Source organism: Euprymna scolopes, chromosome 12 (genome assembly GCF_053919585.1).
Source record: "Euprymna scolopes isolate OS-2025 chromosome 12, ASM5391958v1, whole genome shotgun sequence".
In the NCBI taxonomy this organism is placed as follows: Eukaryota; Metazoa; Mollusca; class Cephalopoda; order Sepiida; family Sepiolidae; genus Euprymna; species Euprymna scolopes.
Genome location: NC_136493.1, coordinates 55161965 through 55180211, shown reverse-complemented (window position 1 = coordinate 55180211; position 18247 = coordinate 55161965). Strand labels below are relative to the sequence as shown.

The 18247-nt window shown below is 28.4% G+C and overlaps 1 protein-coding gene across 3 annotated transcripts in view; it reads left to right on the top strand.

The window, feature by feature from the left end:
• Positions 1 to 11628, top strand: part of LOC145291287 (serine/threonine-protein kinase OSR1-like) — a 195728-nt gene extending 184100 nt beyond the window's left edge. For all 3 annotated transcript variants that reach the window (XM_080136938.1, XM_080136941.1, XM_080136940.1), the window contains exons 13-17: positions 660 to 700; positions 3075 to 3127; positions 4636 to 4704; positions 8543 to 8607; positions 11153 to 11628. In XM_080136938.1, coding sequence (XP_079993064.1) covers positions 660 to 700; positions 3075 to 3127; positions 4636 to 4704; positions 8543 to 8607; positions 11153 to 11248 — 324 coding nt within the window. In that variant the 3' untranslated portion in view covers positions 11249 to 11628. The remainder of the gene's footprint in view (positions 1 to 659; positions 701 to 3074; positions 3128 to 4635; positions 4705 to 8542; positions 8608 to 11152) is intronic.
• Positions 11629 to 18247: the final 6619 nt, after the last annotated feature.

Below are 18247 nucleotides of genomic sequence, written 5' to 3'. Positions count from 1 at the left end.
GGGGGGGGGGGTTACCTTGAATCAATGTTTTTTTTTTTGGTTTTTTTTTTACTCTTTAGATTTAAATGGCTTCATGCCTTGTCTGAAGCAATATTCACAGAATAAAATGAATTTACTTATAGCTTTATGTAAATAAGAATACTTATATCTTGTTCATATGTTGACTTAATCAAAAAAAAAAAAGATGATTGCTATATAATAATGGCATGCAGATTTTGATATGTGTTTTGTTAATAAATTTTCACTATTTTTAGTTTAGAGTCAACCTATTTTCACCAACTCTGACTCTTAAAACAATAGATTTTCTGACTTCATAGCTCTAAATATAACCATTTAAAAAAATTTTATCCTAAATTTCAATATTTTTTGTTCAGTTGTTTTTTTTTTATTTTGTGATAGTTTTCAATTAGTTTCACACTTGCAGCATTTGATGCATAAGTGTCAATTACTTAAAAGCATGGGAAGAAATGTCTAACAATGGTAGCTCATTCTAAAAAAATATAAAACATCTCAGTAAATGAAAATGTTTAATAAATCTATTGTTTTAGATTTCTTTTTAATGTCTTTTTGCTTTTGTTTTATGTTGGCAAGTAATTTTGACAAATGAATAAATTTTCGTTCAATTTCTCATTTTCTTATTGTTCAATTTATTGCTACAGAAAACTGGCGGGTCTCCTATAGGATTGGTATTGCGTTTAAGGTAATGTGGAACTGATGTTTCTTTGAAAATGGCTGGGAACCTTTTTTTGTGTGTGTATTTATATCTACATATAAATTAGAATTAACATAACTGAAAGCACCATATTAGTTAGATGTAATAATTTATTTCACCGATTAAATAGGATCATTCAGCAATGGAACTGAACATTTAGCAACAAAACTTCAAGAGAAATAGAGATGTTCACATCTGGGGAAGGAGAGGTATACATTTTATAGTTGAAATTTTTATGATCGCCTTGTTAAGGTCAGCTTGACATGCCTACACACATCTACCCCCCCCATCCACCCACTTTTCTCAAGCACAGAAAATTATTATTAAATTATACCTGTCTAATGTGGTGTGTTATTACAATACTTTATTTTTGCATTGTACTTACTTTAGAACACTTCAACAGGAGGTATCCTGACGAGTACAATACATCCAAGTCTGATTTACCATCATATATATATATATATATATATATATATATATATATATATATTTATTCCAAGTAGAAAGATATCCAAAAATTAAGAATAATTGAATTTCAACAAGGGCCGTTGATATTGCTCAATCAAAGAGAGCAAATTATATTCTTTTTTTATTATTCTTTATGTAAATACAGTCATATCTTGCTACGATGTGCGGACCATTTTAATCATAATTGATCTCATCAGGCAAGAAGATTTAAAAATCCAAAAATTGATGGCGGGTTCAAGACTATTTTCAGTTTAAGAGGAGAGAAAATATATTTGGCCATGACTGGCATGAAGCATGGTTAATAATCTTATGGGTTTAAATTTAATTACAAAAATTAAATTTCAGTTAAAGAAGGGAAGGGGTAAGAAGATATTTTTGGAGAAGGATTAGAGAGAGTGATAAGAGGGGAAGGGTAATATAAAGATATAGGGGTGGGTATGAATCTACTAAGAAGGAGAAATGGAGAAGGAAGGGTGAAAACCGCTGACATGTAACAAACGAAGCTGTCAGGAAGATGATATTAACAATTTTATTATTCAAATCATTTAAGAGTGTCTCGGCTATTGCTTCACGCCAGCCATGGCGAAATGTATTTTCTCCTCTTAAATTGAAAATGGTCTTGAACCCTCCTTCAATTTTTGGATTTTTAAATCTTCTTGCCTGATGAGATCAATTATGATTAAAACAGTCTGCACATTGTAGCAAGATATGACTGTATTTGCATAAAGAATAATAAAAAAAGAATGGATATAAAATTAAACTATAATTTAGTGTTTCATGCTTATGCAATCATCAGTGTAGCGGGTGACGATACCTGCTGATCATGAGATCCAATCACAGCCACAAAGCCACCTTTTGCCTCATTTGCTAAGCCTTTACCTCAGGGTCACTAAACAATTGCTACAAGAATAAAGGGAATCAAGAACTATTAAACACTGAATTCAGGCGAATACATTTAACAATTTAGATTGTTTGAACAAGCGGAAGTTGTGAACATTGCATAAACACTAGTTGACTACCTTTTAGTTATTATTCCACAGACAGTGCCCATTCTTAAGTATTTTTAAAGGTGCTTGATAATTTTAATTAAACAATAATTATTCTTACATATATAATTCTGAATTTATATAGAAATTCAGTGTTCAGTTACATTTGAAGAACTTAATATATTTATTATACATAATACTATATAGTAAAATTTTGATTAAACATTGATACCAACGGTTTCAAGAAGAATGGGAAATCTTGCTCATGTGCATTGATTCGTCAGTCAGTGGCCAAAAAATTGGAGACAGAACTTTTCAAGGAATTGAAATAAAATGGTCGAAATTCGAAAGTAATAATAAGCAGGATTTCTCACCCTTCCCAAAACTGCCAGTATCAATCTCTAATCAAAATGCTGCCATGTAATAACGTGATTTTTCTTGAATGTTTGAATAGTTATATATAAAAATGTATTTTTTTTGTGTGTGTCTGTTTGTATAAAGTTATATGAATTATAAATTTTAATAATGCCATCAGTTTTATGGTCGATCACTATTGGTTTATTTTCAATAAACTTTCATATATATATACACACAATTAGAAACAACTGAAGTTTATAACATTAAAACTGTAAACTCACTCAGAAATTAACCTAAATTCTACTACTAGGTATTGGGGTTGCAGAGTCAATACTCCAAATGCTTGACTTTGATTCTTGGAATTTTCAAAGTTCTGACTTAAATCTTTTCACTAGTAATAATATATATTTTCTTACTGCAAAAATAAACACATTTCCCTTCAAGTAAGTCATATTGATTGCATTCATATCTATTGCAAAAAAATATTCTCATATTTCTTGTGTTCTTATATTTAGTCCAATTCTTATGTTTTCTTTTTTTTGTTTTTTCAGAAATGAAAAAAGAGTATTGAATGATATCAAATTTGATTTTACACTTGGGCAAGGTAATTTTTTATTAAATATCCTACCACTTTTCTTTCTCTATGCAATTGTATTTGTGATTCATATACAAACCAGGATACAATGAAATAAAAATAAATAGCAAATAACTCCAAGTATTTTTTAATAAGATTGACATATATATAAGTAATAAAGATATTAGATACATACAATGCAATCTTTTTTTTTTTAATATTTTGGTCTTGAATTTTTTAGGAATCATTCTCTCAGAATTCACAGGAGTTATTATTTATTTTTATATTTCCTAAAGTTTTTTTTTTTTTAAACTGATTGCAAATGTACATGACTTCACGAAGCAATATCTGAAACAGTTCTTTAGTAAGAACATAATTGTCCAAGCATGCATTAACTGCAACTGTGATTTCTCAAACTATTATAGCTGCATAAGTAAAATATCCTGATGGAGTTTTGAGTAAGTCAGCCATTTTTGATAATCATCTATGATACAAAATGCCAGAGAAATGTGGCGTAACAAGTGATATGAATATGCTTCATGTTGACAGTTGTGTCCCTTTTGTCTTTTAACTTTTTGTTTTTAATATTTCTGTTAATTTACATAAAAAATTTTAAATGTTTTATTTTCTTTTTTTTTTTATAACACATTTCTCTTTCAGAATTTTAACTTTAAATGTCAGTTTTGTTAGATCACTAAAATTAAGCAAAGTTGAGTCTGGTTAGCACCAAATTGGTGACCACTGTGTTAGAGGATAGCTGTATTTAGTTTTATGCAAAGGACATAAAAGAGGGATGGAAGCCCATTGTGAAAATTTAGATGTCTCCAATTTTTTTAAAATTTTAACAATTGGTATCGATCATTAATTAATAAATATTCTCCAAAGTTTAGTTTCCCTTGAGTATTTTTAAGGTTTTTAGGGGAAATAGTATGGACACAACCTCTGAATTGAAAATTGAAACCTATTAAATTTGCATTGAATTTGATCCATAGTGAACAGACACCTATGAGGCAAAATTCCATGAATTTTAATTTTTTAAAACTACTTAAATTTTAGAAATTTTCTAAAATTAAAACTGAAATAAGGATCCTAGACGTAAGGTTTAGTCTCCATTTTATCTTAATGTTAATCTTTGTAAGGGGGCATGAAAGTGATGCACAATTGTTCTGCTTGAATAATCTATTTTAACCATCCTGAAATTGGTATTCTTCATTATTTTTCCTTTATGAAAATCGATCTAGACAAAATATGAAGTCACTTAATGTCTGGAATTTTAAAAAAATATTGATTACAGAGCCAAAAACTAACTAAAAATGTTATATGCATAGATTCTAATTAAGAAAGTAGCAATTCTTCCTCCTTTGTCAGAAGTATCACTCACGGAATGTGAGAAACTAGTTACGATGCTGCCGAAAGTTTATTTTCTACTCTCCTTTCATCTGTTTATATGTACTATCAAAAATAATTATGTTTTATGTTTTGACAAATAACCATTGTTATAAGTTCTGAGATCTACAAAATTATGTTCTCTTTTGCAGATACCTCCGATAGTGTGTCTCGTGAACTTGTGGAAGCTGGTCTTGTAGATGGAAAGGATTTGATAGTTGGTAAGTTGTAGGTTTTGCTTTTTTGCTTGTATTCATTTGAACATTAAAATCTGCTCACGGTAACAAAATGAACATCAATATCTCGAAAGTTAGTCATGTCATCATTGATTACAACTACTCATGTCAGACTATATCTACAATGGTCAGATGTACTTGCTCAGGAGGAAGATAGCTACACCTAGACATAGTGATAATCGCTACAAGTTTTAAATTATCGTAAACAAAGATTTTATTTGGCTTCCTTGTAAATCTTTGACTTTAAATGATCTTTTTCCAGTCAATTAATTTCTTATGTTTTCACTATAATTCATATTACCAGTAGTTGACAATAAACATGACCAAAGATGATTATGCTAATACTGGTCCTTTAGACACATCCATGGACTTGTCATACAGAGTAGTAATATAATTCACACAAGCTAATCTCCACATCACTGGAATATTGATAGTAACAACAACATTTAAACAAGAGAAAACTGTTAAAATTAGACAAGTGTTTCAGAAAATATACTCGTTATAGCCATAATGTATTTTTAAAGTGATTTTCCTATTAAGTCATTCAAACAAGAGTGTGTCAGTTTTAAGACCACATAACTTTACCTAACAATATAAAGATCAGCCAAAGTTGTATTTAGGCCTTACATATTGTATGAAGTATTCTGAAAGTTATACCGTAGAAACGATAAGGCAATAAAAACTATTTATCTTTTCAGATTGAAATTTTTTCATGATGGTTATTATCAAAAAACATCAGGTCCTTACAACAAAATTGAAAAACATCAGAAGTTGAAATCCTATTAAGATATCAACCATGACTAAGCTAGTCAGTCAATGTTGTATATGAGATAGGACTTCATTGGTTACAATATGGACCAAGTAGCAAGTTTGTATGATGAACAGAACCAAAGTTATCACCAAAACGTGTGACTAAACTTTTTCTGTGACCTTGATCCGTGACCTAGATATCCTCAAATTAAATCAATTCTAGTTAGACTTTGGCCGATATTTTTGACCAAGTTTGTTGATATAGATACTAGCCTGTATACAAAATGGTTTCATCTGGAGGCTAGTAAAAAACATATCTTTACTCATTACTCTACATTACTGAATGGAATCACATATACATAGATACACTTACCATCATTAATAATGAAGACTGCTGCCAGAGGGCCCTGATTGATCTAGGAAAGATAATATTGATTATTTTCTTTCACCTATGAATGGAACAATGGCTCAACAGTGGAAAGTGGGATGCCAAGATTTACATTGATTTGATGCTGATTTCATGTAATATTGCTCCTCTGAAATAATTTCTATGATTTTTTGGCTGATGTCATATTTAAATTATATATGATAGGTATATTAATATCTGAAACACAAAAAAATGTCAATTAGTATAAAATATCAATGTTTGAAACTTATATTATTCATTTGTACAGTCCTAAGTATTAACCATGGACAAAGTAAATTGAAACTTTTAAAATATATGAATTATTTTTATGGAGTGTCTGTTTACTTATTTCATGTATGTGTGTGTGGGTGTGCATATATATATATATATATGGTATATATGGCATAATCACGTTGACACATCAGTTCTTGTCAGATAATTGAAGTTAAGCAACGTTGAACTTGGCTAGTACCAGATGGGTAACTATTAAGGAATTCTAGGTGCTGCATGTGCTCTCCACTTATCTTGGCATTTGTTTCCAGTCATCTTGAACCTCCAATTGTCATTGATATTTAACAACGCCAACTCAGGAGAGGTCTGGTTGGAGATTATGCAACTCTTGCTACAAAAATTCCACGCGCAGACACCCTTTTAGTGGGTATCCATAAAATGTCAAGACTGAAGGAAGCTTATATATATATATATATATATATATATATATATATATATATATATATGCTAGCATGGGTACCCAGCATTGCCCAGGTTGATATGAAGTTCCGTTTGACCACACCTAAGGATATTAATCATTTTCATCATGAGCAACAATTTAAAAAAATAAAAGAATGGATAAAAACATGTAAACGTAAAAAGGAAGTACATGATACCCTATTTTGGCAGAAGGGATACAAAGAAGAAACTGTTCTCTGGATATTGAGCACGTTTTGTTGTCTGTGCATTAAAAATAAATCTCCCCCACCCCCTCCCCCCAAAAAAGTAAAAATAAATCAAAACAACTCGTTTCAATAAAAATAGCAGCGAGTGCCCAAACGACCACAACAAAACATGTGCATAATATGCGTTTTAATTTTTTTTATTTTTTGTAAAGGCACTTTTTTCACTGGCTTTTTTTTGTAATTAAAGGAAATTTTCGATTTGCTTCTTTTTGAGAGTGTGGGGCTTTTTGGATTTGCTTCTTCTTTTTTTTTTAGTGGGGGGGGGGGGCTTTTTTTTGTTTCTAAAAGTGTGGCTGAAGTTTGAATTCAAAGTGGTCAAAGTTTCTGTTTAGCCATTTCAAGAATATTAAAAAGAAACAAATGAAATTTTTTCAGTTTATTCGGAAGTGTTTTTTTTTTTTTTTTTTTTTTTTTTTTTTTTTAAATATTTACAAAAACATGGAATTATTTTTTCAAGCTAGAAACTTATTGAGATTAACAAATTATTTTTGGTGAAGAGTTTGTTTCAAAGTTTCTTGGGGGAGATAACTCTATGTCTTTAAAAAAAGTTGATGTTGGAAATCATTCCAAATAAATCAAATTAAATATATCATAAATATTAGTGTATTAAATAACAATTTTGAATAGAACACTTAAAACAATTCTGTCGCTAGAAACATTGACTAACATATCCTATTTAGTAAAATCGATTTTATTTAATGCAATATGCAAATGAGGTGGTCTCTTACTTGTATATTTTGTAAGAATCATACTATATATAGAAATAAATGGAAGAGATAAGTAGCTGACCTTTTGTGTATAATAATCAAATTGTAAACAAGCAGACAGGAGTACAAATTTATATATATACTAGCAAAAAGTACCCATTGTTGACTGGGTTCAAAAACAGCCTACAGAAAATGGACTTTGATTTATGAAAGTATGATAGGTTATGAAAAGGAAGGGTTGTAAAGAGATAGCTTCGAATTTGGGGGTATCAAAACTAAAGCAAAATATGATGAAAGTAAAAATAAAATCGATAAACCCCATAATTTATTATACCATACCTGCTCACACTGAAACACTTATTACAATATTCTGTGGGTCTATATTAAAAAACCTTGTTAAACTTTGTGACATATTTCCATTCTATGGAGGTCAGGCACGAACGAACACCCCATAATTTTATTATACCATGTTTCTTTAAACTGAAACATATACGCAGATAGATATGAAAAGTCTTTATTAAAGTTTGTGCCTATTTCCATTCTATGGAGGCCAGGCACAAACGCAGACCCCACAATTTTATTATACCATCCCTATTTAAGTTAAAACATACTTATCAAAGTATTCTTATTTACATCTATATCCAAAACACTTGTAAACGTTTTTTATTTTTTTTTAATTTTTAAATTTTTTATTTCCATACTTTGTGGACCAGGCACGTATGCAGACCACACAATTTTAATAAATCATCATTATGCCAGATCAAACATACCCATTCCTGTGTCTCGATACATCTTCTATCATTATATGTGATTAGTTTTCTATAATAGTAAACCATATAGGAACCTATTCGTGACCAGACACACACACAGACATTCAGCTTTATATATATATATATATATATATATATATACACATACACACAAAAATGTATACTCATTTATTTTTTATTCTTTATTGAGTGAGAAACAGCTTTATATTTGATTTCTTTTTCTTCCTTTTTTAGTTGCAGCCAATTTACAGAAGGTATTGGATAATCAAGTTGAAAATAAGAACATTACGTTTGCATTGGTGAGTTTATACATTATTCATTATTAAACAAAATGGATTCTAAAACTCGTTTCAATGTAAACTTTTATAAATGAGATAATGTTTTGCATTATATTATATAACACACACGTTGACCAACACTCACATTGTAATGAACATTCAAGATATCACAACATCTGAAGATGTCTCAAGGATTATCACCACCATGCCGCATCAAAAAAATAATAAAAGTAAAAAATACCTGGATTTTCCTGATGAAGAAATTGTTATATTCGAAATATTGAATTTCTTTTAATCTATATATCTATAAAAGTGAATATGTGTGTGTGTGTGTGTGTGTGTGTGTGTGTGTGTGTGTGTGTGTGTACATTTCCCTACCAAATAAATCTGCCAATTTTCAATCTAGAGACTAGAGATTTGACGTGAGGTTTATTGAAATTTGAGAAAATCTTTGTAATCAGTTTTCGGCCAGAAATTTGGCTGTCAAGGGGTCAAAGTTCAACGATTTGACCTTTGAAAAATCTACTAAACTCCTCCGCTAATTTTGAGTCTAAACATTTGAAAATTTGAAATGTAGGTTACTTGGACATGGATCAAACTTAATAATTTGATTTGAGCCCCAAAAAATAAAGGGTAAGGAGTCAAAATTGGGGTCAAATTTAAAAAAATAAAAGACCTCTGTGCTCTCTACCAAATTACTCAGCCAATGTTTGATTTAAATATTTTAAGTTTTACATAAAGAGTATTCAGAGATAGGGCAAGCTTTTTAATCGGTTTGGGTTGAAAATTTAAGCTGGCAAGGGGTCAAAGTTCAAAAGATTTGACCTTTGCGGTGTTTAGCAAACTATTCAGCCAATTTAGAGTCTAAACATTTAAAATTTATACATAACGGGTATTCAGACATGTGGCAAGCATTTTAGCCAGTTTTGGGGCGAAAATTTGGCTGCCAAAAGGTCAAAGTTGAAAGAGTTGACCTTTGCAGATTCTACCAAATTCCTCCACTAATTTTTGGTCTAAAAACTTTAAATTTTAGATGTAGATAATTTGGACATGGGTAAAACTTTGTATTTTGATTTGAGACCAAAATAATAAATATTAAGGGGTCAAAGTTTTTAAAAAATAGACCTCTGCGGTCTCTATGAAATTACTCAGACAATTTTTGATCTAAACATTTGAAATCTTACATAAAGTGTATTCACACCTAGGGCAAGTTATGAACAGTACATAGAGCCCAGGCAAATCCGGGCTGAACTGCTAGTAAATAAATGTACTTATTTATAAAAAAAAATGTCTGCACTAGTATTGGTCTTAAGACTATTAAAGTTTGAATTTTGTATATAACTTATTTATTTTTTTCACTTACAAAAATTTGTTACAAGTATAAAGCAGAAAAATTGTTATGGAAAGTCGTCGTTTCTTTTTGTTATTTTTTTTTTAATCTGATGATTTTATTATATTTAAATGTTTTCTTCAGTATTTTCTTTAAGTAGCACTGTTATTTTATTATATTTAAATATTATATTTCATTATATTTAAATATTTTACTTATTTAAATATTTTATTATATTTAAATATTATATTTTATTATAGTTAAATATTATATTTTATTATATTTAAATATTTTATTATATTTAAATATTATATTTTATTATATTTAAATATTTTATTTATTTAAATATTTTATATTTAAATATTATATTTTATTATATTTAAATATTTTATTTATTTAAATATTTTATATTTAAATATTATATTTTATTATATTTAAATATTTTATTATATTTAAATGTTTTCTTCAGTATTTTCCTTAGCGCTGTTATTTATTATATTTTAATATATTTAAATATTTTATTATATTTAAATATTTTATTATATTTAAATATTTTATTATATTTAAATGTTTTCTTCAGTATTTTCTTTAAGTAGTGCTGTTATTTTATTATATTTAAATATTATATTTTATTATATTTAAATATTTTATTATATTTAAATATTTTATTATATTCAAATGTATTCTTCAGTATTTTCTGTAAGTAGCGCTGTTATTTTATTATATTTAAATATTATATTTTATTATTTTATTATATTTAAATATTTTATTATATTTAAATATTTTATTATATTTAAATATTTTCTTCAGTATTTTCCTTAAGTATTGCTGTTACGCTTTGATGCTCAGCAAAAGCCGGCATGTTCTGAGCAACCAGTTAGTGGTTCAAATTCTGCAAAAGTACCCTTAATTTTTCTGCTAAGACAAAAACAAAAATTTTCCTTAAAAACAAAACAACCAAACTAAACATTATTAATAAATATTTGAAGATATAAATAACTTGAAGCATGAAAAATTTTTCCAAAATGACTATTCAGCATTAAATAACCCAAAAAGGGGTTGATATATCATAAAACAAAACAACCAAATAATCATCGTAATAATAATATTTGGTTAAATGTTTTACTTTTTTTTTTTTTTTTTTTTGCTTTTTTGTTTATTTTAACATATTCAATATGAAGTTTTTTTTTTTTAATATTATTTTGATATTTTATAAAATTTGTTTCATTTCCACAGAATTCTGGATTCGGATCGAATGAAGCTCCTGATGACAAAACTTTGATTGGTTTTGCTCAACTGACAATAAATGAAACTGCAAACCCCAGTCTCTAACCTTGGCTCCTTGTCTAGGAACTCTGTGATATGATGATTGTCTAAGTTAACAAATAATACACAAGTGCAGTCAGCAGTCTTTAGCGAGACTAGTTGTGAACTTGACGACAACATCCCTTAATTACCTTGACCATTGGAGGAGACAGTAGCTATTTGATAGTGCCAACAATGTGCTATGAGAAGCTGCGTCTTAATGGCATTTGGTCAGTATAATGTGCCCAGCCTCCATAAGTTACTGTGGTGAGCTTAGTATTGTGGTTGTCCTATAAAATGATAAAAAGGGAGAAAAAAAAGGCACCTGAACTGGGGATTTACCAAGCAACAATTAATGTGTAATAATGAAATGGACTTGAGAAGAAAATAAAGAGTTCTTCTTTTTTCTCTTTTTTTTCTTTTTTTATTTTAAAGAAAATTGAAAATATAAAATGCTAGTTTTAACTATAAAGACTTCCATAACAGAAGGAGAGATACACTTTTATCTTCTATCCAATACAGCTTCTAAAAGTTTATATACACACAGAAATGAAATAGTTTCATCTGTTTCGAAACGTATAGAAATTGCTTACACAAAATCTACTTGTTTTAAATGCATTTTAAATCCATAAACACACATATATATATGTGTGTGTATGTGTATATATATATATATATCTGTGCTATATATTAAGTTACTTTTTTTATGCTATTGTTTGTGTGGGTAACATTAATAACAAATTTTACACATAGACAAACAACCGAGAATAAACATATAATTACAATAGGATTTTTCATTTGTGGAGGTCAGCACAAGAACAAGGGTTGCTCTCCAAATAAAATCCTCAAACAAAAAAAAAAAAAATACATAAAAATAAAAGAATGCATGTCATTTTTTTTATGTATTTTTTTTTGAGCATATAAAAATAAATGCGTGTCTTTTTTTTTAATATGCTCAAGAGCATAAGAAATAAAAGATCCTGGTAATTGTTTTTTTTTTTTTTTTTTTTTGGTTGGTTTTTGGGTTGGATATAGACAAATAATACAACAAACCTACAAACTAAATCGCAATAGAATCAAAAAAAAAAATTTTTTTAAAGTAGTTTCATACATAGCATAATGTATGCACTTGGAAATAAATTTCCAATATTTAAAAGCAATATATATATATATAGATATATAGATATACGAACACATATATACACATATTGACCTTTTTACAATATCCATAAACTATAGTTATTAATTTCCTTGACCCTCATCAGAGAAAAATACATTCAATAATGAGCTACATAAAAAAAGAAGAAAAACATGATTATAAACATGAGTTTAGAATAAAACTAATAATAATATAAAATGGTAATCTTTATATCAACAAAGGAACTTCCTTCTTTTATTTTTAAAACTTTTAACGTTCCATTACTATTGACTTTTTCTTTCTTTCTTTCTTTCATTTTATCATTAACATTTTTGTGTTAAGTTTAAACATGCTTTTGTTTTCCTCTTTGTTAACCTTTTTACTTATGTTTTCACCTTTATTTTTTTTTTGGTTTTTTTATTTGTTACATGTAACTGTTGGATGCATTTGTCTCTGATAGGGGTCAATGTTAGAAACTTAAAATGCTTTACCTGTAAGCATTCATACACTATATATATATATATATATATATATATATATATATATATATATATATATATATAGTGTATGAATATTATATATTTGTGCATATATTTTAAAAATTGACTGTCCAAGGTAAAATCTCTACATTAACATTTAACAAGAGATATTAAGTAAACCTGTTAAATCTCAGTGAAAAAGATTTTATTCATTTTTTTCTTATTGAAATTCAAAACGGTTCAGAGGAACTTGATCGTTTCACACATAAACCTGTAGTTCATTAAAAGACCTAAGATCGCTCTTAGAAGAAATCTTCAAACAAAATAATACACAAAAAAAAAATGCATGTCAAATTTTTTTTTTATTATTTTTTGCTTGAAGGTTTTCCTTTGCAAGTGATCCTTGGTCTTCTAATAAGCTGCATAAAAAAAGCTACTATTAATTGCATGTTCATTCTCGGTTGCCTATGTGCAAAATGATTGTTAAGTTATACTGAATTGTTTTGAATTTAAGCTGACCAATCAAAATTTTTTTCTGACTATCAAATCATTAGTAAGATAACATATTTTATTGCTATTTATTTGCAAAATTAATAATTCTACTAGCCCAGTTTTAAATTATTTAAAAATTAAAACCAGGAATGGCAATAATTTATGATTTTGATTAAAGAATATAAGCGTTGCCTCCCTTACAACTAAAATTTTATTCCTTTCTCTGTATAAGTTTAAGAATTGTGCAAACAAAAACTAAAATAGCTTCACTAATTGTGGACAATGATGAATAGAGTTAGTTAGATATCAAGACAAATTGTTGTTAAATTAATCCCATATTTACGACATCCATTAATCACTAAATGGATGAAGGTTTTAAAATGTAAAGTCATATTTGTTGAAAATTTTGGGATTTATATTTCTTGTCTTCGTTTTTCAGACAAGGATATATATTTTTTTTTTTTTATAATTCTTAATTTGAACACATGAAGTTTCAGGTTATTTCATTCTCTTTTTGTTGACAGTTTTATTGCCGATAAGCTTGATTCTTACAATGCTTGGTTGATGAAAGTTAATAGAATTGTCTTGTGAGAAGATCTTAACAAATTCACTTTTCACAAAGGAGAAATCGTTAATTATTGTTTCCTTTTGCAAATATTTTTAATGCTCATCTTTTTCTTATAAACTCGCAATGAAATCCGAGAAATTTATGATCAAACTTTCTACTGTTGATTTCTTTAAGTAAATTTTGTGGGAGGATTCTTCATTTATTTGTATGCTAATACATACAGTATATTTACATGCTAAAGAAAATCTTCTTTCAATACTCCAAATATTGTATCTTTATTCTTTAGAAAAGAAACAACACACACACACGTGTGTATATTATTATATATAATATATATTATTATATAAGTTTTATTCATACAAACCTATAATTACACATCGAGATATGTTTCAACCGTGTCTTGATGTGTAAGCCATATATGTATAAATGAAACTTTTATTATATATAAATAGCGCTAGTTATTATTGAGCACTATTATATAAACACAGTAAAGTTTTTACAGATTTTAACTTGCAAATACAAACTTTACCTGGATCACTGTGTGTGTGTGTGTGTGTGTAGAATCGGTTTAGGAGAAGATACAAAATGATGAAGACATAAATTTGTGTCTCACTGTTTTAATTAGTCTTGACATCCAAAAGTGCTTATAAATCTATTCAATTTGATAATAAAGTATTGAATCTATTTATACATGCTTTTGGATATCATAGCAAGAAGAATTAATAAGGTTTATGTATTCTATAGTTTTTTTATTTATTTCATAGGTTAATAAAATATAAACTAAATCTATGTCAATATTCTTATTAAAAGTCCATCAAATAAGGTAAAAAATGTATTTCGGAAAAAAGAAAATGATACCATCTTATCTAATCCGAAATTAAGTTCCCATGATAATATCTATTCTTGAAAATGTATGTATAATTGATAGAAATAGATGTGTCTATCTATTTATATATATATACGAATAATATAAAGATAATTATTTTATAGTGGATCCAATCATAAGGAAATGCTCTATTGGAAATAGAGCATTATTATATGAAATATTGAAATGATGAAAAAAAAAAAAAAATATGCAACTTGACATTTTTCTTCATTATTTTAATATTTTCTATACATATATATTATAGTAAGCTTTGAAAATATATATATAGCAATAGCCTGACGAATCCTCACAAGGATGAAACACAGAAAATTCTGTGTAGTGTAATCGCTGTATATATTTTCAAAACTTACTACCTAGCTCTACTCACGTATTGAGCAGTGTTAAAGTAAATACTGAAAATAGATACATAAATTTTCATGTAGGTACATGAAATTTTATGTATAAAAATTTGTTTTATCCGTCATATATTATTGTTCTGGAACTGAATGTATTGAGCCGTGTACAAAGTCTGCTGTCTTAATTTAGCTCAGTTTTGGAATTCATATCTGAACCGTTTTTGAAAATTTGATTTCTATTCTATATATTGATGCGTACACGTGTGCGTGTGTAATCGTTTTTTGCTTGATGAATCCTGTAACACAAGCCATTAACCATCTTGCTTCAACTCTGCGATAGATGCCCTTTCAAAAGGAAGACTCAAGGAAACACTAGGTAACACCCCCTAATCATCATGTCTTTTTTTTATTTTTAGCACCTTTTGTCCCTTTCAAAACAGAAGAAAATCTTAATCTTGACCAATACAAATTGTATGGACCTTTTGTATCCCACAATTCACCTTGTACATGGGCTTGGGCTCAGTTGGGCTGTGGCCAGAAAATATTCTTTTTCTTTTTATTGCTATCTGGTACTAAAATCCTGTGAAAAAAAGAAAAATCTGAGTTTACCTTCACTTGTAACGTTTCAAATGTACCAGGTGGTGGAGGTGGGGGGTGAATGGCAGAATAAAAAGAAGAGAGAGAGAGAAAGAAGTAATAAGAAAAAACTTTTATGAAAATGAAATAGAAAAAATATCTTGAAATCTGAAATTAAAACTTCCTTTGAAATTGGATTTTTGTTTGTGTTTTTTATTTTTATTCCCTGATCTCGAATAATCATGGTCAGGTATTCTGAACATTTTTTTTTTCCTAATAATTCTGAGTATTTGCATCACAGAAATTAATTTACTATTTTTTTATGCTTACTTGCAGATAATTTTCAAAACGTTTTGGTTTTTGTTCAGCATTGTTTCTTGTGTTTATTTCTAAATACGAATCTTTTTTTTTTTTTTTTTTTTTTAGCAATTCAAATGTACGTTTTTATATGTTGAAAATAATAACTAAAAGTTACTATTTTCAACATATAAAAAAATACATTTTCACAAATTTATTTAAAAATTCCAAATTGAAACAGATACTGAGAAAAATTACTTTTTTCTAATGAATATGATTTCATTTGAATGTAAAATTTATTTTTGCAAAAATCATGCTCTGAGAAATGTAATCAAGGAAGTTTTTGGTATACAAATGTGTGTGTGTGTGTGTGTGTGTGATGCATACGTCAAAACTGCTCTGGATAAAAATAAGATGATGAATGTACAAACCAGTCCAACAAAGGAGGTATTGGACCTAGTAATTCACTTCCATTCATTTGTTTGCACTTTTCTCAATACCACGCCATGGATTTTTAAAAAATTTTGCACAAACATTAACTATGGTGAAAGTAAATTTTTGCCAGAACGGATTTTCTGGAATAACTTGGAGGCATTATAGGAGTAAAATTGATTCACAATCGTTTGTCTATTCATTTGTTTGCACTTTTCTCAATAACCACACCTTGGATTTTTTTTTTTTTTTTTTTTGAAATGCTGCACAAACATTAGTCATGATGAAAGTAAATTTTTCACTCGTTGGGGAGGGGCAAATACTCGGCTTGTTTTATATAAAAATATTCCTAATTTCACTCGGTATAATTAAACAAATAATAAAAAAAAAATTGTTTTGAGCAGGTAAATAAAAAAGGGAAAGATTAATTTCTAAGAAAATATTAACATATTAATAGAAATAAAATTCAAGTTATAAATTTTTATCATGCTTTACTTGAGTAAAAAACTGAAGCTTCATATAACTGAGAATTAATTACATTACTTCAGATTGGTGTTCACAGCTTGTTTTTGCTGGAGTTCTTCATTGTTCAGTGTCTTTTCCACATCAGCTAAAGGTTGTATGTAGCCATATAGTAATATTCTCCATCAAATTTTATACTTTACCTTTAACTTGCCTGGGTGTTTAGAGGTGTGTGTTAAGCAAAAAAAAAAAAAAAGTGGTAGTAGACAGGCAGGCTCAAACCCATACCACAAAGAAGAAAAAGAATGTGAAAACAAAAAGTGATGTCTTTGCTGTTGCGTCCATCACCAAACTGGATGTGGCGAAGGTTTAAATTAAGGCTAGTCAATCAAAAAGAGAGGATGATTTTGAAAATACTGATGAAAAAAGCAACTTCTCCTTGTAGAAAAGTGCCTAGTTGAGGGTGAAGGAATTAATGTGTTTAGCCGATTTTTCGACATTTGTTGTTCGAAGAGTTGAGCTTCAAAACGATACCAATCTCGTGAAAATTTGTTGCCTCTGTCCAAAGTTTTAGGCAGAGATACAGACATACATTTAAACAGACAGGTGAGATTTATATTCTAGAGGTTTGATATCCTTTTTGAGTTACTCCAAGTTTTCTCGTCTGTTTTTTACTCAATTACCCTCAACTACGATTTGTGCATGTTTATTTAAAGCTTTGTTCAACATGCCCTTACCACGATAGGCAGTTCCAATATAGAGATGGCTCTGCTCAGAACCACAACCACCACAAAACAGGTCATTCCACTAAAGACATGTGATTTGCTGACGTCACAAAATAAGGCATTTTAGGCGATAAAGTCCTTTTCATTTTTTTATAAACTAGTCCAAAAGTGACTTAAATTTTTTTTTTTTTTTTTTTTAATTAATACTAGCAGTTCAGCGCGACTTTGCCGGGTTCATAACTTTGTGCATATATATATATAAGTTTGACTCCTGTCCAGGTAACCTACATCTAAAATGTCAAGTGCTTAGATGCAAAATTGGCAGAGGAGTTTGGTAGTCAACTCTTTTAACTTTGACTTCTTAGGAGCCAAATTTTCGCCCAAAAACTGATTAAAAAAGCTTGCTGCATGTCTGAATACCCTTTATGTAAAATTTCAGATGTTAGACCCAATAGCTGAATAGTTTGCTAGAAATCACAAAGGTCAAATCTTTTGAACTTTGACCCCGTAGCAGCCAAAAACTGATTAAAAAGCTTGCCATATGTCTGAATAAACTTTATGTAAAATTTCCAATGTTTAGACTAAAAATTGGCCAAGTAATTTAGTAGAGACTGCAGAGGTCAAATTATTTAAAAC